Below are 20,331 nucleotides of genomic sequence, written 5' to 3'. Positions count from 1 at the left end.
GCTCATGGAAATCTGGGCTCCGCATTCTTCTCCAAAGGAAATTACCGGGAGGCTCTTACTAACCACAGACATCAGCTGGTGCTCGCCATGAAACTCAAGGACAGAGAGGTAGGAAGCTTATTAAATAGACCAAATATGGAGTCAGCACTTTTGTGGTTTTCTAGAGAGTGTTAAGGAGCCTTGTCTGCCCCATTATTCTGAGAATTTGGAAGCTATGCGATTTATCTTCCTAGCCATTTACTTGTCTTTTGTTAAGGAAATCTACTGGTGGATACTGTACGTGAGTGTGAGTGGCAGGATGCTTGGTTTGTCCTTTTGCCTCCCCCGTCTTAAGTCTCCACGTGGCTCTGAGCAAGTCGTTCTGTCTCCCTTTCCCTTCCTGTCCACTTGCCCACGGTGCATGGGCTCTATGGTCTGAGGGTAGAAGCTACTGCTGAGCAGGTGTAAGGACAGTATCTCTGCAGTTGATCCCTGGCTGCCATCAGCTGTTGTTTTCCCTGTGATACAGGTGCTGCTGATTCGGACTCTGTTAGGGTGCATCCTATGTTGTGCCTTTCTAGACGAGTCACGAGCTAGCTCCCTGTCCCAAATTTCACACAAAATATGCTTTGTTTAAAAAGTAGTGAAAAGAAAGAGAATCCATGCAAACCTGAAAATACAATGTTGTGTAAGGGTTGCTTGGACTGGATCTGATTTGCCTTGGCCATTTTACCATTCAGCTCTTGAGGTGTTATGCTGGGCTCCCTGCCAGGCCAGGGAAGCCTGCTACATGGACTGAAGAGTCTGTCCCAAGAGACTTCTACCAAAAGTTCACTGTAAGGACAGAATCACAATTTTAGTGCGAGTTACAGATACAAAACCTATTTCCCCCAACTCCAGTGGGTTCCCCTCTGCTGTAAATGGGAAACTGGAGGGCTTGTGGATTGCGTGGCAGTGGGGCAGATGTGAATTCATGTAAATGCAAGTAGTTTTGGGAAGATCTAAAAACTGAGGGAGATCAGTTTCCCACTGATAAGTTGTTGAAAAGATCCATTTGAATTAGCTAAGTGTTTTACTGAAGTGTTATTTTATAATTTAAATACCAAGTAAGCCTTGGAGAGATGCATCTTTCAGAAGGTTGTGGAAGAACTGTGACTGGGGGAGGGACCTGCTAGACATTTTAATGATTATTTTACCAGCTGGAAAACCTCTTGAATCACTCCTGATTCCTTGTTTCTGTTCATGCAGAGCAGAAAAGCTGTTACTCATAATTGTTTTTATCGGTTTTTTGATTACTGATCCCTGTTCCTGCTAAGTCTTATCTACGTAGCTGCTACTCTTCCATGGTGTTTCTCTAAGCAGCAGATCCCCCTGGTTTTGGGAGAGGGCTGAAGGAAATAGCAGGAAACTTGTTGTGCTGGTGTGTGGCAGCAGCCTGTGCACCCCAGAGGGACACGAGTGCTGGTGCATTTCGCTGACTTCAGGGCCCTGATCTAAACAGATCCCAACGGTTGTTCTGGAAGGAATCCAGGGAATGAAGGCTAATCGTGATAGTTCTTAGTTTGTGACACATCTGTGCACATAATTAACAGTTACTGACAACAAGTGACTACTTGGTTTAGCAAGAAAGCTGAGCTTCTTGGATTTCCTGTAGGATGTAACCACAGGAAATTAATTTGGCGCTTTCTGATGACATCATCTTGACCACAGAGCTTCCTCTGAACAAAAAGCTGTTTTTCTTGGCCTCCTTTGCAGACATTTTTGTAATGCAAATGTTATAAAGTTGCAGTAGTGCTGATGTGAATTCCACCAGAAGGGAATTTGGTGTGTGACTGTAATGAGGTAATGGTTTTACCTCCAACTGCACAGAGAATTGGCTTAGAAGGTAAAAATGCTTCTTTGTATGGGAGACTGCTGCCCTCAGAGGGAGCATTGGGTTCTGAGGTGGCTGAAGCAAATGTTTGTACTGGGGGCTTCTGCTGGATTGCGTCGCCCATAAAGCCAGGAGGAAGTTGCAGAGGGTCTGGCTGTAGCACTCGGATCTATCCTCCCCTGTGCAAGCCTTGAGAAGGGAAACTTTGTCGGTTGAGTGGGGAAACATGTAAGCTGCTCAGATGGACTGAAGATTTTAAATGTTTTTCTCTCCTTGGCACAAGTTGTCTGTGCAGCTCCTGTTACAAGCACCGTATCACACTGAGCACAATCTGCATGTCCAGACAGGTCATCATGCTTTGCAGTCATGGTGTGGGGAAAAGTTCAGGCTGTCCTGTGACAATTGTGCCCAGAGAAAGAATGGAACAGAAGTAGCTGGGATTTGGCATACCTCTAGCATCTCCAAGAGAGACCTTGGGGTGTTGAACATACACATGGTTTTGGTCTACGCAGACGAGTAAGAAGACTGGTTCTTAGCAAGATGCTGTAATAGGCACCACGAAGTAGCCATCCCCGCTGTTGTTTCAGTGCTTTCCATCACAGTTAAGTGATGGGTTGGATTTTTTGACTAGCTGCAGTGGCTGGTCGAGAAATTCAGATGAGCTAGTTCTGGAAGAATTATCAGACTTAAAAGTACAATTGATTCAGGAAACTAGAAATCATAAGGTACTTGGTCTTTCTTTCTGTCCGTTTTTTGCTTCCTGTGGAGCTTTGTATATGGTCACTGTGGTCAGTAGGATACCATCCTAAAAAGGTTGACAACAGAAGGGTAATATAACTGATGAGCTATGCCAGGGCCAGAGGAAAGATTGAAGTCAAAAAGTAAACGTGAAAGCTTTCAATGCCTGTAACACCAGTCTCCCCTGTCCCTATTCCTCTTCATGTCTAACTGCTCTGCAGGTGTGCAGAACTGTCTTGTATTACAAATTCTGTAAGGCCAGAGTGCCAAGGTAGAGCTAACGGGGGGTGATCTCTCAGGACGAGCGGCTGTTCTTGATGACCATTTGGAATGACCTGTTTTCCTTACAAAGCATTTCATGTGGAAAAGTACCACTTGAGGGAGTGTTTCGAAGCTGTGAGGACTGCCAAGCAGACATGGAAAGGGAAAGGAAAGCTGTGGAGCCCCTCTTCAGGTTCAGTGTCCAAACCTTCACGTAGGCTCTGCTTGAATCCTGTCTTGCAGAGGCCACCGGTACCGCAGGGACTCCGCAATGTAATAGCTCCCCTCTCCCCTGAGCCATCAGACGCCTTCTATTACAGCCCTGCATTCAAAAATAGCAGGGCAGGAAGGCAAAATCATAAACTAACCATAATAAAATTAATGCTTGTGTGAAAGTGCATTGCCAGCGCTGAGCTTTTGGGAACGATGATGTTGCCAGAAAGCCACTGGGTGCTGGCAGCTCCTGTGTTGCCTGGCCAGCACATTTGTAGCTGAACTGGGTCTTTCATTAAAGATGCAGCATCCCTCTTTGCTAGGCAGGAACGAACAGAAGACGTTGGGTGAGGAAGAGGATTGTTTGAGCTCCTGAACTCTCCCTGGGGTTGGGATGAAGATGCAGCTGAACGACTTGAGTCTGTTTCCTGCTGCCCCTTTTTTGAGGGAGTGTGACCATGGGAAGGGTAGTGGGGCCCGGAGAAGAGTAGAGGACAGACTGACGGGCTTTGTCAGTGCCAGCTTACCGCTGTGTTGACTCAGGATGCCCAGCAGCTTGCAGCAGTCATTCTTGGCCCAGTTTTGAAGGGATTTCCCCCCACCTTCCTTCTAGAAGCAGCTGTTTCTGGAAGGAATAGATGCAGAACTGGCTAGGGCTCAGTGACCATTACAGACAGCTGCTGACCAGTTGTTACTGTGGCCACTGGCTGCTGCGCTTGGGTTTCTCCATGAGCATACGGGACTCTGAGAATCATCTGCAGCAGGTGGGTATGCTCAGTAACCAGTCTGATTAATTATATTCTATTGTTTCAAGGTGTTTTTGAAAAATTATTGCAAGTGTAAGGCAGAGTTCATGTTTGATGCAGCTTCAGCAGATTCTTTTCATAAAGGCTGACTGCAGGAAAAGGGGATGATGAAGATGATGATTAGAACTGGGTGGTTAAGTGGCATAGAAGAAAGGTGTTTATTAAGCCTTTCATGGGTTTTCTGTGTCACCATGATCTTGCATTTCTGTGAAAGTTCTTGTGTGGTAGGGGAAACATCAGAATGCAGAAATTCCCATTATAAAGGGAAACCATGGGCTGGAAGCTCAGGAGGCTCAAGAAGCCAGTTAATTGCTACACTTTCTACTGCAGAGAGAGCATTACCGTGGAGCTGTCTGCGATGAGGGGCCGTTGCTGGCAGCAGAGGACTGTCGTGATGAAGGTTGTCAGGGATAACTGGCTACGATGCATCTCTGGAGGAGGAGTGTCAGTGAAATACGATTGCTGTGAGAGACATAATCAGCGTCTGGATTCAGTTGGGAATTTGCAGATTCTGCAACTGTCAGAACATACTTTGTGTGCAGCTCAGCCACTGGTGGTTATTTAGGTTTGCAATTCTAGTAGCTTTTCCCAGTCCTCTTTAAAGCATGCCTGAGCCAGCAGTGAAACACAGCATAAAGTTTGCTCCTACATTTTGTAAACTGCGGCTCCTTACTGTCAGGCTGTGCAAGTCAGAGATCACATTTCACTTTCTTGTTTTCGGAAGGAGATGTAGAAGCAAAGACAGATCACTCCTTTCTATTGAAATCTGTAAATTCTGTGAAACCAAGGTTTTCTGCCCCTTCCTGAAGGGGAAATGCTTTCCAGGTGTCCTTCCTGCTGTGCTTTGTCTGTACAAGCCACATCTTCAGTAAATAACGAAGCTCTAAATATTTATAGTCTTTTGCCTGAACTCTTTGTGTGCGTTATGGTACAGGGCAAAAGGATTTTTTTTTTTTTTCATGTTCCTTGACAGTCATTTTAGAAATACATATTCTTCTGAGTTAGATAAAGAAGACTGGAACACAGTCTGAGTTAGAAGTGGCACAACTGTCCTTCAGGAGCGACTCTGTCTTCATTCTTCCTAGAATAGACTGTGGGGCCCTCCGGTGTGCTCTGAACCTTGCCTGCAGTGTTCTGGGCCACCATGCTCTGGGATGGTTGTGCAAAGTCTGGGGTGCTGCCAATGCCATAAACTGGTCACCCTCGGCACTGCAAGCTAAAGGGCTCCAAGTCATCGTGTCAGGGTGGTATTAGCTGTGGCTCATGCTTGAGCAAGGTGTGTGTGCCCCTAGCTAAACTTCGTTCTGAATGAATGGCATGAGAGCTTGTCCGATCCATGGAGTGCCTCCCTGGCTGCCTGCCCACATCCCTTCCTGACCCAAAATAATTTCTGTGTTTGGACTGTGCTGGCAGCCGCAGAGCTCCTGCCAGAGATGAAATTACAACTGTTTGTGCCTCAATTGTGAGGGTCCCTGTGCGTGCAGTTGTGCTGCAGATTTGGCTGGAAGCATCACTCTGCGCAACCCTTCCTCTCTGGAGAAACCATCATAGGGCATGTCAGTGTGGAGTGAGCTCATCAGAACACATGCAGCTGATTAGTTGTGGGCTGGATTCCCCTCCTGGTTACCTTGTCAGGCATCCAGAGTCCTTCCACAGCTGTGTGGACTTCCCCCAGGTTTGCACTGCTGCAGCCTGGCACTGAGATGAAGCTGGAGAAGAGCTCACGCTCAACAGCAGGCAGAGCTTTTCCTCTCCGCAGTGCCAGTGCCTGACCTCGCAGCTGGGATGGGGGCAGCCCTCATGTTCTGCCATGTGGCTGTGCTGTCCCACGTCCTTGCGGAGTCAGTGGTGCTGCTCTGCTGTCACCCCACTCTGTCATCGCAGTTCTCAGAGCAAGCCAAGTCGCTTCATGGAGAGTTGCTCTTGCAGCTGTGAACAGCTTCCTCAGTCCCATTGCAACTGTTTGGCCCCTGAGAGGAGCCTGTGCATTGCGTTTTTGGAGCATGCAGAGGTCTGTCTTTTCCCTTCAGGGCAGGCACAGCTGGTGTCCTGGCATGTACCAGCCCCTAGGAGACATCTGTGGCTGTTAAGGGTATGTGTGTTGAGCAGGAACTGTTCAGACTGTGTGATGAGGTTCTAGAAAAAGTATTTTGCTTACTTGGTAGTAGTAACAGCTTCCATGTCTATACCAAAAACCTGGACTAGCTAGCATATAGCAAGCAGAAGTGCACTTGTCTCTGTAGTACATGTACCTTCGAGAAGCAAAGAATGACATTTCTGCGGTACGGAATGTTTTCTCAATTCATTTGTTGTTCTTTAGTGTCCATATTGCTTATGATCAATCCAGTGCGTTTTTAACGTAAATTTTCAGTTGTATGATGAACAGCTCTTAAACGTGGGTTGGGGCTGATTCAGGCTCTGCTAACGAGTTATGTGTCAATTCTGTCTCTGTATCTATGTGATGTAGTGAACTGTTGACTAAACTGTCTTGTTACATGTGCTACTTCCTACACTGGTGTGGAGAAGGCCAGGAGAGGAACTGGAAGAGAGTATAATCCTGGCTGGGTGCCACCCCTCTTCTATGCAGAATTTAGCTTTGCATGGGTTGTCATTTGTAGCAGTGATCCTTTTCCATTGCAATCAAGAGGCTTTCAGGTGTTTTAAAATATAATTTCTCATAGGGCCAACTTTGTGTATTCACTGAAAATCCTGAAGTGATTGTCACCTGATCACTTGCTTCCTCATTTGTGCTTCATTATCATCAATTCAGGTGGAGCACTGAGAATCAGATGCATTCATTAAGTGCAGCTTAAGGGAGTCCACAGCAGTTTTTCTGACCGTGGCATTTTGTGTGGGACTCAGCCATATAAAGAGATGGTCTGTCCCTAGTCCTGCCAAATTTTTTAGAAACAAAAAATCTGAAAATCTTATGACTGCAGTTATCTTGTTATGTTTGCAAACAGTCTGGAAAATGAGGACAGGATATAAATACCTCACAAATGAGAACTGGAAAGAGTCTTCAGGCTAAAGCAATTTGTCATGCATGAAAACATTGACTAAGATGTCAGAAAGAGGCTGTGGAGGAAAAATAGGAAGGTAGTACTTGCTGCAAGTAAGCAACAGAGGTTTGCAGAAAACAGGCAGAGAAGGTATTTGTTTTTCCGCTTTTGTTTTCTCTCCCTTTTCTTCTGTAGTGGCACATGTGCCCTACTGTTACTGTGTTGAGACTCACTGTGGCTTGAGTGTTTTTTGTTTTAGAAGACATATGCCCTTTACACCAAAAGCAGTGTTGTCATCTTGTGGACTCTGTAGGACCAAAGAGTTTGCTTGCTTTACCAGGAGACCAGCACTAGTGTTTTCCCAGCTTTTTGGGGAGGCATTTGTAGATCCTGATTCATGTCTTCCGGAATCACTGCTGATTTTGTACTAGACTTGAGGATGATCTGATTTATTGTACTGAGACATCAATACTGGCCACTTGCTTGGAGGACCCGACTGAGCAGATCAGGGTCGTGCAGGAGTGCTGAGTCCCTCTGCAGAGGGCTGCTGAAGAAGGGCTGTGAAGCAGCCAGTGCAGTTAGGTGAGAGTGGAACAGATTGGTTTTCCAGATTTCCTAACAGGACAGAAGCTTTGTTTTTACCCCTAGTGCCCTTGAAGTCTTAGGTTCTGCAGGTGGTGTGATTTCAGCTTAATGAGAACTCATGAGAGATTTGACTCAGTCTGCAGAATATCTTCCTGAACACTTTTTGCAGCATTGTTCAATTCACTAAAGTTCAGTCTTTGTCTGGCCCAGATGTTTGGCTCTGTTGTTGGACGTACAAAGTTACAGACATGCGCTTTCCAGTTCACATTCTTCCTGTGTATACTTACACTTCAAACAGCTGGTCTTTGACGGGCCTCTGATTAACCACTGGGACTCAAAAATCTGACCTGTGATGTAGGTATACATTGAAACCCTCATTAAAAAGTGCAGTCCTGTCCTTTGCCTCATTGTTTTCAGCCTCTTGTTGCAAGCAGTAGCCTTGCTTCTTTAGGGATCTGGGGCAAACTCCCTCATATCCTAGAGGAAGGCCAGGAACTGGCTGCTGGGAAAACACTTGCCATATGACTTCAGTTATGGATTCTGGGTCTTTTAGGGCACTAGTGTTGCATTACATCTTAGACTGAATTACCTGTGTGGCTGAGAGGATGAGTTCAGTGATGTGAGCAACCATAGTACTTGAGCATCAAGTAGTTGGTTTTTTGTAAGAGAGCATAAATTATTTGCCTTTCTGTCTTTAGAGCAGGTCAGCTTGACTGGATTCATACAGGTTTGTCCGGTTCAAATTTGATAGGATTAAGCAGAACAAAAGGAAATCTGACCAGTGCAGGAAATTTGGGAATGCACTAAAAGGCCATATGCTCTGTTTTGTTTGGACTTGGGACTCAAAAGGGAAATGTAATACTTCCTGACGATCTCCTTTAAATGTCCCCACTTGACCTCCACAGCACACAGATTTTAGCTGAAAAAAATGCAGTCTTCTGCTTTTACTTACCTCTTACAGTATCTGCAAACCTAGCACTCTGCTGAGTCCTGTACCCGATTGCAGTAAAATAAATGATGCAGAAAACTCGTGTAAAAGCTGCAACTCAGAGACCAGTTCTTCCGGTTTTCAGAAGGCCCACCTCAGCCAAGGCTTTCTGGTATTGAGTTTCCAGTGAAGCGGTATCCAGCTTTATGAGCAAGAGCAGTGTTAGGATTGGCACAGGTCAGCACACCACTGCAGGAGTCAGAGATTCCTTTGCCTGCACAGAGAGCTTCTCTGGTTCTGTGAGATCCAAGTTTGTAATGCTCTGGCTTATTCTTCCAGGACTGACTTTGACCGAGGCATGAGTCAATCCTCAGTGTTACCATCTCAGAGAAGCTTGTGGTTTTAAATGAGGGCTTCTTTTCTTACACTGTCACCAAAAATGTCAAGTCAGCCATCTTCCCTAAAGTGATTTAACACAGGAGCTTTTTAGACTATGTCCAGAAAACTACCAAATTTTGGCTCCTTGGGATAAAGGTATGTGAGCCCCAGATCATGCTAGACTTGATATTGAGGTCAACTTTTTAGTGTTCCTGGGCTGGTGTATTTTGGGTATCAGTGTGGACTAGTTGCTGCTTCTGCTTTCCAGCAAAACTCTGCTAACTTGGTAAAAAATATTTGCAGTTCTGTTAAGGGAGTAACTCAGGTTTAGTTTTACAAGTTTTCTAGGCAGAACTGGACATGTAGTCCTAAATGATAGCGGAGGAGACTGAGGAAATGGATTTTCCACTGGAGCAGCGTGATTTTGATCTCCAAATGAGCAGCTGAAAGTCGGTGTTCCCTTTGAAGCCTTTTGTTTCGGGCAGATGACAGTGTTGCATTACTGTAAGCTAATCTCTCTACTTCAACACAGAGAAGTTACACTGATGTAAGATATGGTGAGATTTTACTCTTTATGGTCAGGTCAGCAGAACTCATCCTATAAATGCTTTCAGATTTAAGTATTGGTTTTTGTGTACGTGTGTGTTCAGAAACAATCTCTTGAAGCTGTCTTCACCCTACAACCCCCAAAATACACTCAATGAACCGGGACATCTTTGCTTGCATGCATGAACATGCATATGAAGAGGTACACTGGTTCTTGAAAAGAGCTGTCCTGAGTACAGATGTTATGAATATGCATGGCTGATCTTTTGGGTACAGCTCCATGGCATCGTGTAGGATCAGGCACTGCTGTTACCCCATGCCCAGACGGAGAATGGAAGTGGAGAGAAAGAGCATACAGGAGCATGCTGCTGTCACAAATACTTAGTCCATGCCGTTTCTCCACCTTGGCTGTAAAAGCCCAGTCTCTGATCAGTCCTAATTGGTGTCTGTGTTTGGGGATTAAGGCTACCTTATAGTGAGATACCAGGCAGAGCATTTCCACCTTGCCCTTTTTAGAGTTATACAGTGTTCTCATTTAAGATGGCTGTGCAATCAGTTAAAAAATCGTTTAAATGTAGCGTAATTAGGAAATGATCATTCTCTGGCAAGGGTGAAATATCTTAAGAAACACATCTCTGCAAGTCACCAGGTCCCTATTAGTTGTCATTCTGTGATGCACATCTGCTTAACGTCAGACTTTACCTTATTCAGCTGAAAAACCTAAACTGGCTGTTGCTCCCAAGAAAAAGAGAGAAATTACAAACCTTTTTCAGAACTCCCTTCTGTGCCTCAACTCAGTGGTAGAAGAATCTGCTTTCTATTAAAATGATAAATTGCATAATTGGAGGTGTAAGCAACCCCCACAAAAAATTTATCTTTGTCAGATATATAGAGCATTGATTTTCTTTGTTTGCTGATGCCAAACCCCACTGGTATGAAGCTGTAGTCTCCCATCACCCTGCTACCAAGCAGAGGTTTGTGCTAGCACAGCTGGAATCCGTTTCAGATGTGTCAACTTTGAACTCTCACTGCAGTGTTTTGACTCTTCTGCCAGTGCATGTGGGAATACCCCTACTCCGTTGGCCTGATGTGTGAGCCACTTAAAGTTCCCGGTGGGTCCTATTATGCAGAGGATTTTATTAAGTATACGGTGATGAATTTATCTTCTGGAATCCTATTACTAACCCCCTGAAGTGAGTCATTGGGGTCCCCCAGCAGACGTAATCACCAAATTGTTCCTAAACGCTGCTTTAATGTCAAGCTCCACAGTCTTTCCACTGATTGCCCCCACGAGCACATAGAGAGCGCTGATAGTTTTCTTGCTGGAGAAGAGATACTGCGCACAGTCAGCCCTGGGGAAGCCAGAAGTGCCCTAGACTCTGCTAATGCAGACTCCAAGATGATTGAGAAGTGCTTCTCTTGGAGCAGTCAGGTTGGTTAACAGTGGAAGCTGCTGCAGATTAAAACACGTGAGGAGCATTGCTGTGAAGGCCATGTCAGAGGGTAGAGATGGTCTTCCTGCCCATATAAACAAATTCTTTTTGCATGTCCTGAGAATTCTAGGTCTTTACTGTGAGCCTGGAAATGCTGCTGGGCAAAGGGTTTAGGAACCCTGAAAATAAAGATTTTAGAGGTGGTCTTTCAGAATTAATTGAGCCCACTGAATCAGTTCTGCTGGTTGTGTTGTGCTGGATTTTAACTTTGCCTATAATGGGCTACTGGTTTGTTCTGTGCAGCAGCGTGTTGCTCACCAGCAAGACAAAGTGAGCTCCAATGCTCCTTGAGGCCCGTAATGGGCCCCACACAGTATTTTGGTCTGGGCTTGTGCAAGAGGTCTGCATGCATCTATTTTATTTTTTTTTTTCCTAGTGAGATTGCAAATAACTCAATACTGTGTGTATATTAATCTTCATGAAGATTTGCGTAAAAATAGATTAAAATTCAGATCAAAAAATTTCATGTTGTTTTTGTAGCAGCCTCAAAACAGGTCCCCTTACACCTTCTTTTTGCTAAGAGCCTTTCCTCACTGGTGTCAGCCGAAAACACTGCACTACTCGAGAGCCTGTCCAGGACCAAACTGCCCGGACGGCGCAGTGAGTCTGACCAAGATGGAGCAGGGCCTCTGCCCAGCCCTGCCCGCTGCCGCGCGTGGAGGCAGCTGGTTCTGCCTGCACAGCCCGGCCAGTCGCAGCAGCACCGAGGAGGGGCTGGGACCTCTGCCAGTGCCTGTGCCCCGGGAGCAAGGAGCTGCGGTCCTCTTGGCCAGCTGCCACGTCCGGGTCCCTTCCCAACGCACCGCTGTCCCGTGTCTGGGTCCCTTCCCGAGGTCCAGCTGGTAAAGTGGAGTTTTCCAACAAGATGAGGAGTTGCAGGGGGTAGGAGTGAAGTGAAGGTGGCAGTGCTCTGCAGGGTATCCTCCAGAGGTGATTTTTGGAGTGAAGCTCCAAAGCCTGAGCTAGGGTGCTAGGGCAGGGTGAGACCAATGTCTGTGCAGTCACTCACCCTGACTGCTCCTTTCTGGGGGTTTGGAAAAGATGGCTGTTGTGGAATTGGGTCACAGCAGCAGCTGGGTAGCAAAGGAAATGCATGTGCAGGGGCCTTGGAGGACTTGGGGTCAAGGCTTTGGAGCGAACAGCCATGCTGAGGCAGCAGATGTGCATTGGGCAGAAGGAACATGTCCCTGCTCTTGGCTCCTTGCCCTGCTCTCTGGCTGTATATGCTCTGGCTCTGCCAGGTGGCAGGAAAGCCTGTGTCCTGGTCGATGCAGTGGGCGAAAGAATCTCATTCTCAGATAATTTGTCTTGTTAAATACAGCTGTTTCTCGGTGGTAAGAACTCAGGTTTTCAAATACCTATATTTATTTAAGATGTCCCCAGGGAAAAAGACTCCAGCTGCTGAAATACTGTTGTCTTTGTTGCAGTCCCAAGGTTGTTTGGGGCTCAATAACAAATGATGTTATGCTACAAGGATCCTGATACTGCACAGTAAGAGCTGTGCTCTTCAGAGCATGGTGTGATTGGCCAAGAAAGTACGTGAAGATGTTGGTGACTGCACACTGGCCTACTGGTATTGCAAGATAAGCAGCAGAGGCATCTCCCAGCTCCCGAGTGCTGGCTGCAAGTGTGCAAGTTTTCCAGCAGCAGGTTTTCAGTGGCTATTTAGCCTGGAAAGAAGAGACTGCAGGGTCCTCATGGTGGCTCAGCCTGTAGCATGGTTATGTCTAGGTACACGTCTCTGACAGTGCTTTGGCATCAGCCTGCAGGTTCTCAGGAGCCTGTTGCTTTGATGTGAACTTACTGGGTAGAGGGTGGAACAGGGCAAGCATTCGTTTGCTATGTTCTCTGCAGGTGAATATTACTATTTGTCTGCTTTCTTAAGAGCTGCCATACACAGGATTGTTTGCTGTATCAGCAGGACTTGGTGTAGATGTTAAAGTAGTCACGAGAGGTGACCTGAGGTGCGGCTGCCGACAAGGGAAGTGCTGCTCTGTGAGACAGCTCAGGCTGGTCATGGAGTACAGTTTTCTGCAGCAATCACTTTCTGTTTCATCAGTGGTCTCTGCATCTTTGCAGTGCTGTCCTTCTCCTCTACCAGGTACACACACACACTCTGTATGCTTCAGAGAAAGAGGTGATCCTACCCCTGTTCTCCTGAGTCAATTCCATTCCCACTGCCTCTGCCTGAGCTGCCCTGAGGGGTGTAGAACTGCAGAGAGCAGGTTTTCTAGCCATTAGTCACATTCTTTCTCCAGTGTGTCCTTTTGTGGCTTTGATTTCTAGGACTGGGGCCCTCTTGATTTGTTTCCATGAATACTTGTACTTACTTTTTCTCTCTTATCCCTACAGGCAGCGTCCTCAGCACTGAGCAGTCTGGGCCATGTGTACACAGCCATTGGGGACTACCCAAACGCACTGGCTAGCCACAAACAGTGTGTCCTCCTTGCAAAGCAGTCCAAAGATGAGCTCTCTGAGGCGCGGGAGCTGGGCAACATGGGAGCAGTGTACATTGCAATGGGGGATTTTGAAAATGCGGTGCAGTGCCATGAACAACATCTTAAGATAGCCAAGGAGCTGGGCAACAAGCGGGAAGAAGCTCGAGCCTACAGCAACCTGGGCAGTGCTTACCACTACCGGAGAAACTTCGACAAAGCCATGTCCTACCACAACTATGTGTTGGAGTTGGCCCAGGAGCTGGCTGAGAAGGCCATTGAGATGCGAGCTTATGCTGGCTTGGGCCATGCAGCTAGATGTATGCAGGACCTGGAGAGGGCTAAGCAGTACCATGAAGAACAGTTGCACATTGCCGAGAGCCTGCAGGACCGCGCTGCTGAAGGCAGAGCCTCCTCTAATCTAGGTAAGGCCCTGACATGGAGCAGAATTTGTCAGGGAATGCCTTGACTATCAGAGCTGCTGCTGGGAAGCAGGAGTCTTGCTGTGTGCTATCTTCTTAGTTACTCCAGTTTCACCAGACTGTCTTAATAAATTAAACAGGCACTTGGCAGATTGTGTGCCAATGTAATGTATCCCATGTTCAATTATTAACCTGCTCAGAAAGGCACCAGAAAGCACAAGCTCATGGCAGAAGGGAAATGAAAAGGTAAAGAGCTGTTCAGATGTCAGAAATCAACATAAGTCTTGCACTAAGACAAGAAGTGACATTGTTTATTAACTGGCCACTTCTTTGGGAGCTTGTCAGCTGAGTATGTCAATATATTGCTGCTTTGTAAGTTGTGAGAAACATGAGTCAAATCCTAACTATGTTTGTTTTCAAAATATACAATTAATAGAGTGTAGGAGTCTCATATTCTTCTAAGGAGAGATATTGGCATCCTGCTGGCAGACTGGGAAAGACTGAATTACATCCAAGTGAAGTCCACTCCTGCCACTTCTTCAGTGACAGATGTGGAAGCCACCAAAGATGTGTTTCTGTCTCTGCCGTGGGATGCAGAGTTTGTGCTGCTGATGTTCCAGCTGTCATTAAGGCTATGTTCTCAGCTGGCTGGGAGTGGTAGAACAGGGCTGTTGTTGGTATAACAAAATACTACTGGTATAACAAAATATGCGTTTGCTGGCAGCCCTTGAATCTCAGCTCTTGCAGGCTGCCCCATGCTGTAAATTAGCTTCTGTTTCTATCTGGCAGTTGGCACTTGGTTCATTTGTAGATGCTAATTGTAGTCTGATGTTATCAACAGCAGGTAATTGAAAAGGGCTTGATGAATTACTTAATTACTCTTAATAGCTGAGTCTTCAGGAGCTGAATGAAGAAGATAAGGTGAACTGGAGAAAACAAAACAGTCCAAGCTTTCTAATTAGTCTTGCGAATCTGTTTCTTTACACAAATTAGGGCAAATGTGTGAGGCAAAATAGGTCTGTGAGGCAAAAGCAGTGTGGCATGCTTAGCATGATGCAATAAGCCTTCATGACATTTCTGTTAGTGTGACAGAGCACCCAACAGGCAAGAGGGCTGGGGCTATGAAGCCTTACGTCTGGCTTCCTTTAACATCTCTGTGAGTCTCTTTGCAGAACAGCCACAGATGAGATGCACCTCACAAAGCACAAACTACCTCCCCAGTCTCTGCAGCCAGCATGGGGCTGGCCTTGGGGAGATGCAGAGATGTGAGATATCCACTGGTCTGTGACAGGGACAGTGGAACCCATGTGGAGGAATGGGACTTTGGATTGTCCAGGCAGGGAACAGGGGGAGGTGTAAACTCTGGGTCCTTGGAGATGGAGACTATGTCCTTGGCTATGCTTGGGGAATGCTCTGGGTTCCCAGCTCATTGTCAGGACTGAGGAAAAGTTCCTTTTGCTGTGAAGCTGAATTTAATGTGTTCTGTTTCCAGTGGAAGCTGACCAGAGGGTGTTGCAGGCTGTTCTGCTGGTATAGTTACTGGGAGATGGCACAGCTGCATTCAGCCGTGAATGCCTATAAAACGGGGATGGATGTGCTCTGAGCAGCGCTGGCAAATCTCCAGAGCCCAGAACCACTTTCATTCGTCTCTCCTCTGAAGCCTTTGCTGCTTTCTAGAGAATTGCCCCAGTTCCTTCTCAGCAAATCCAGGAAACTGAGGAAATGCAGTCTGGGGAAACGGAAGCTGTCACTTGGTTTTTTATCTTCTTCCCTACATCAGTGTGGTGATGAGCCACCTTGGGTTTTCTGTATTTTCTCCTCCTGTTTTTGTGAGCCCTTTGCCATTGGGCAGACCACAGCTCTTTTGCTGGAAGAAAGAGCTTTAAAGTTAAAGATCTATAGCATTTCTTCTGACTGCCTGTATGTTCATTGTAGTCTGTCTCTGTGCTACTCAGCATCATTTAAAAAAAAAAACCCCAACAAACTGGTGCAGAAATATTGATACAAGGTGAGCTTAGCAATTTGCTGCAGGCACTGATACTCGCTGTAGTTGCTTTTCCTCATCCCAGAGTGAAACAAGTGCTGCTGCAAAAGGAAGCGACTTTCTCTTGTTCCTCAACCTTCATGGTACTTACTTGCGGGTTAAATTCTCTCTGTTTTGCTGGCTCAAAATCAGTCAAGTTGGGACTAGAAAGTTCATCTTAATATCATTATTTGTCTTGCAGCAGCTTTGGATTTAATGATCCTTTCAGCATGTAATTCCAGAAATTTTTTTTTTTTGGGGGGGGGGGAAAGGAAAAGGGTTTTGGTGCAGCAGAGAATGTTTTTCTTGTGATAGATTTAAGCCTAAATATAACTTTCAGTCGGTATGCTGACTCAGCCACTCTACACTTGGTATTAGAATAGTTTTCATAGCTTGTGAGTGCAGAATCTCACGTTTCAGCTGCTATTTGTCTATATTTTTATGTCTTCTCTGTCAGAGTTAAGTTATACTGGAGAAAGAGAACATGCAGTTCTTGTTGAGAAAGTCTTATTACTGTTGTTTAAAATGCATACAGTACCAATTAAAAAGTCAAGTCTTAATTGACTCTTTCATCTAATCCACACGCAAAACAAAACCTCATCAAAATAACCATGCTGACAGGCAAAAAAAAGTATTTAAATGTGTGTTTCCAAGCCAGAATGTTAGAGTTGGCCTCTTTGCTGAAGCAACAGAAATTTTCTGTTTGCATTTCAGTGATTTAGATGGAAAGCTCTCTTAAGTGTACTATCTAATGCTGAGCGAGACAGACACAGATTATAACATAGCCCAGCTGCTGCAGTGCTCTGCAGGGAGATATAACACACTCTGTGACTCGGTGAGCAGAAAGTAATGGACTGAGGGCAAGTCACAAGTTACCAAAGCCTTCACAACATGGAGATGGGGAGTTGAACTAGAAGTCTCAGACTGTCGACCTTTGCAAAGCAGATGGTGTTTCCAAATGCCAAGGCTCCATGTAGAGAGCTGGCTTTACAGCCTCTGCAGCTCTTAAGAGTTCCCATTGCGATGGAGAGAGCGTACTTCAGATTATTAATAAAACACAGTGTGAAGTCTGTCCCTTGGTGCCTGGCATCTCTTCACAGTTACAGGAGAACTTCTGTGCCTATCTTTGTGTGCTTGTTGTGTTGTCCAAAGGTGCCAGATATTTTCTCTTGAAGCGTTTTTGCAATTAGCGTTAAAGAATGGTGATTATGTTTGGCTATCTCTTCCTCAATTGCTAAGGACTGGCTGACTTGCCCAAGACTTCTTTCTCTCATCTCTCAGTGCTCACAGGCGCACTCATCCAGCCCGCTGCATGAGCACAGCATGCGTCAGATGCTGGATGCTGTTGGGCTTTCCTGTCAGCACCGAGGAGGGGGCTGGGACGTGGTTCTCCCACCGCATGGGTGAACTTCAAAACCACTGTTGCTGTGTTTCAATTTTCAGCATGTTTGTATTTAATTCTGAAAGAGCAGATTCGGTCAAGAGCAATGTTACCTCAGCCTAAGCTGGAGGCCATGGAACAGCTGTGACCCCATCACAACACAGAGGTTTGTTCTGCACTGGCTAATGCTGGTGGGACACTGGAGGTCCTTTTGACTTCTGCTGTAACTGCCTGCTAGGCTCCAGCACAGGAGCTGCAAAGACTGTTCCAAAGTTAGTCTGATACTTTCTCACTTTACTGATTCATTGCCTGGATTGGAAAAAAAACCAGTGATTTGCATAGGTAGAATGTAACTTCTGTGATTATTTAGCTGATGTCTTATACAGGTTTCTACCTAGTGCTAACTGTATTCATCATTAAGGAAAGAAAGCTTGTGAATTAATGTAATTTGTGCCATTTTTGGTGCTTTCCTATTATCTCCAGCCCCAGATACTCTGGTTCTTATCTATCCACAAGTATAGTATGAAGTGGCAGTTGTGAGTTCCTCCTTGTTGAGGGAGGGAGGTAATTAGAGTGAGTATAGGACTTCTCACTAGCATCCTCATCTTTGGTCCACCACTCCCGAGGACACGTCTCCTGAGCTGTCAGTGGCATTTTAATAGTGGCCACTGTGCAGTGACTTTTCCTGTTCCTCACAGTGGAATCTCTTGAGGGTGCTTAAGCTTTGGGGCTGAGCTGTGGCATCCTATCTGCTCACTATGGCCTCCTAAATGACCTTGGATTCCATCTGTGACCAAAGATTTTTCCTTCTCTGTCAAGTCAGCTGAGTATTTGCCAAAATGATCTCCAGTGCTACCAGAGATGTTGATCCAAGGAGGGTAAGAGGGCTGCGATGGAAAAATATGGAGAGGAACTTTATGACAGGAGCAAACTTCAGATCTTAAGGCTGGTGGTCCACAGATGGCCAGAGGAACCTCAGCACAGCGGTGGTCTGGCCTGGACTGTAATGGCTAATAGGCAGACTAGAACAAGAGCTATTTAGGAGGATATTTTGGGCACAAGAGAAATTGTAAGCTAAAGTATGTATTTCATACCAAGCTCCTGACATTATCTCTTAATATATTTTTTAAAGTAGTAGGTGCTAAAAGCAGGGAACTTGCACTCTACGCTGTTCCAACACCTCTTGCAGGCAGGCAGCTTTGCAGATTGTTTTTTCTCAGCCTAAATTTTCCCATCTTGGTGCCATGTGGACAACAGAAGCACCAAATCACAGGCCAGACCTGTGGTGGGAAAGGTCTGCATGCTATTCTGAGTTGCTCCAGGTGTCTGACCTTCCAGCCAGTCCTTCTGCCTGTCCCATCCCTCTCTATTTGAGCCTGTTGGCATCTGCGAACCTCAGCAAGCTGTGGCTGATAGCTCCTGGCAGAGTCCTGGTGATGTTTTCCCTACTCTGTTCCCTGAGAAGTAAGGCTGTGTTTTATTTCTCAGCGTGACACACTTGGGATTAATGAAGCATAAGGAAATAATCTATGAATGTGCTTTTATAGCGAGTCTTGCTGATGAGTTCAATCGCATGCTGCAGCAGCCACTTCTGCTAAACTCTTCTGCGTCCAACAGGAATTGCATTTGTCTTTACTGGAAGTACATCAATTCACTGGACAGCTCCTTCTCTTCTCATTTCCAGATGATGACTCCCTACCCTTGTAGTCTTGAAGTGCATGTCTTTGTGTGGTTTACTGCTGAATTTCATCACACCATTCTTGTTGCTCTGATACACAAGATTGTGTATTCTCCATAATAATCCCATCCTTTTCTGTGTCAGCAGTGCTTCTTAACTGGGTTTCATCAGTACATCTTGAGTAGCATTTGCTTCCTTTGTGCCAAAGTCACCACTAAAAATTTTTAATAAGGTTTGGCCTCTTTTCTCCTTTCTGACTCTTCATTAAGAGGAATCTCATCAAAGTACCATTTATCAAGGTAGTCAGCTAAACTCAAATTTGCTTTTAACCTGTTTTCTGTCCTCTCTCCCTTTTACCGTCACTTCCAGCTGAGTGCTTTTGCACACCCGATTCCTCAGAGGAGGTGGAAAGTGGTGCTGTTGGAGAGCAATGGCATGTGTTGACTCCTTGAGGAATCTGTCCATTTAGCAATAAGAGATTAGGAAAAGCTTGCTCGTCCCCTCATTTTGGAGGCTCTGGGTTTTCAGGGGTGGTTTTCAGTGAGCTGTGTGTTTAGCTTTCTCACTGCTGCGGCCCACTGCGTTACTTCTCACTGGGCAGGGCCTGGCTGCATCCCAAGATGTGAGGGACACAGCGTTCAGGAGACAGGCCTGGGAGTGTGGCCTCCTTGGGGCAGCACCTGTTCTGTCTACTTCCAGATGGGACACCTCTTGCTATTTCCAGGGCAGAGATTTAGCTAATTCACCTTTTTTAGTTTCTGAAGCAATGGGAGGCTTTCACAGTGGCTGTTTTTTTGCAGTTTCTAAGTTAGGTAACTTTGTGTCCAATCCAGTTCCACCCCTTGTAATTACTTTGTGTTTTATTCTACAGAAATCCAAGGTCTTTCCTATGAGCACTCTGCTGTGTACAGCGGTGTGGCTATCCACCAAGCCCCAGCACCAGAGATGGAGGGCCAAAATACTCGTGTGGGGTCAGTTAGCTTAATTCATCCTGTCCTTGCTGCAGCCACCATCCCTCATCATACCAGAGGGAAACATCAGCATGCATCAGCCAGAGATGCAGTAGCTAACACTGATCAATTAGAGCCACAGGCCCATTGGAGCTGAGGAAGGACTTGGCCAGGGGCTGGACTAAGACACCAGGGAGCCAGTCCCTCCTGCCGTGAGCTCCAGCTTTGATAACAGTTGCAATGCAGAGAGAGAGAGAAACAAACTGTCATCACCAGCCCTGTGTTTGCTACTTTGACCCTGTTTCATTCTGCCCATGTTTTCTAAATTTGCCTTCTTCTGAAGCCTCATGTTAGGAGGAAAGTGAACAGAATTTTTGAATTACTTGCTTTGATAGAAGGTATAGGTAATCCAGACAGAATGCTTCATCCTGACGTAGTGGAACTTGGCTTTTCAATCCTACATGAGTTTAAAAAATTAATCTGTGAGGTCCAAATTGCCTTGGGAAAACAAATTTCAGCCCTCGTGTTCCAGGCTCACTTGGAAAGCCTCTGTCTTCAGATTTCTCTTTAACAGTACAAATGAAGAAGAGACTGATGCGCAGGGCCTAATCACAGCATGCTGCACTTGCCAGTGACTGGGGGA

At 45.9% G+C, this 20,331-nt stretch overlaps 1 protein-coding gene across 1 annotated transcript in view; it reads left to right on the top strand.

Moving 5' to 3' along the window:
* LOC104528431 (tetratricopeptide repeat protein 28) overlaps nt 1-20,331 on the top strand; it is a gene marked incomplete at both ends in the record, with an annotated part of 29,053 nt that overhangs the window by 3,893 nt on the left and 4,829 nt on the right. Inside the window, 2 exons of the mRNA XM_010172440.1 lie at nt 1-108; nt 13,152-13,659. The exon at nt 1-108 is cut by the window's left edge and continues 14 nt beyond it. Coding sequence (XP_010170742.1) covers nt 1-108; nt 13,152-13,659 — 616 coding nt within the window. The remainder of the gene's footprint in view (nt 109-13,151; nt 13,660-20,331) is intronic.

Source organism: Antrostomus carolinensis, unplaced genomic scaffold (genome assembly GCF_000700745.2).
Source record: "Antrostomus carolinensis isolate BGI_N321 unplaced genomic scaffold, ASM70074v2 scaffold55957, whole genome shotgun sequence".
Classification (NCBI taxonomy): Eukaryota; Metazoa; Chordata; class Aves; order Caprimulgiformes; family Caprimulgidae; genus Antrostomus; species Antrostomus carolinensis.
This window is presented reverse-complemented; position numbering and strand designations above follow the sequence as displayed.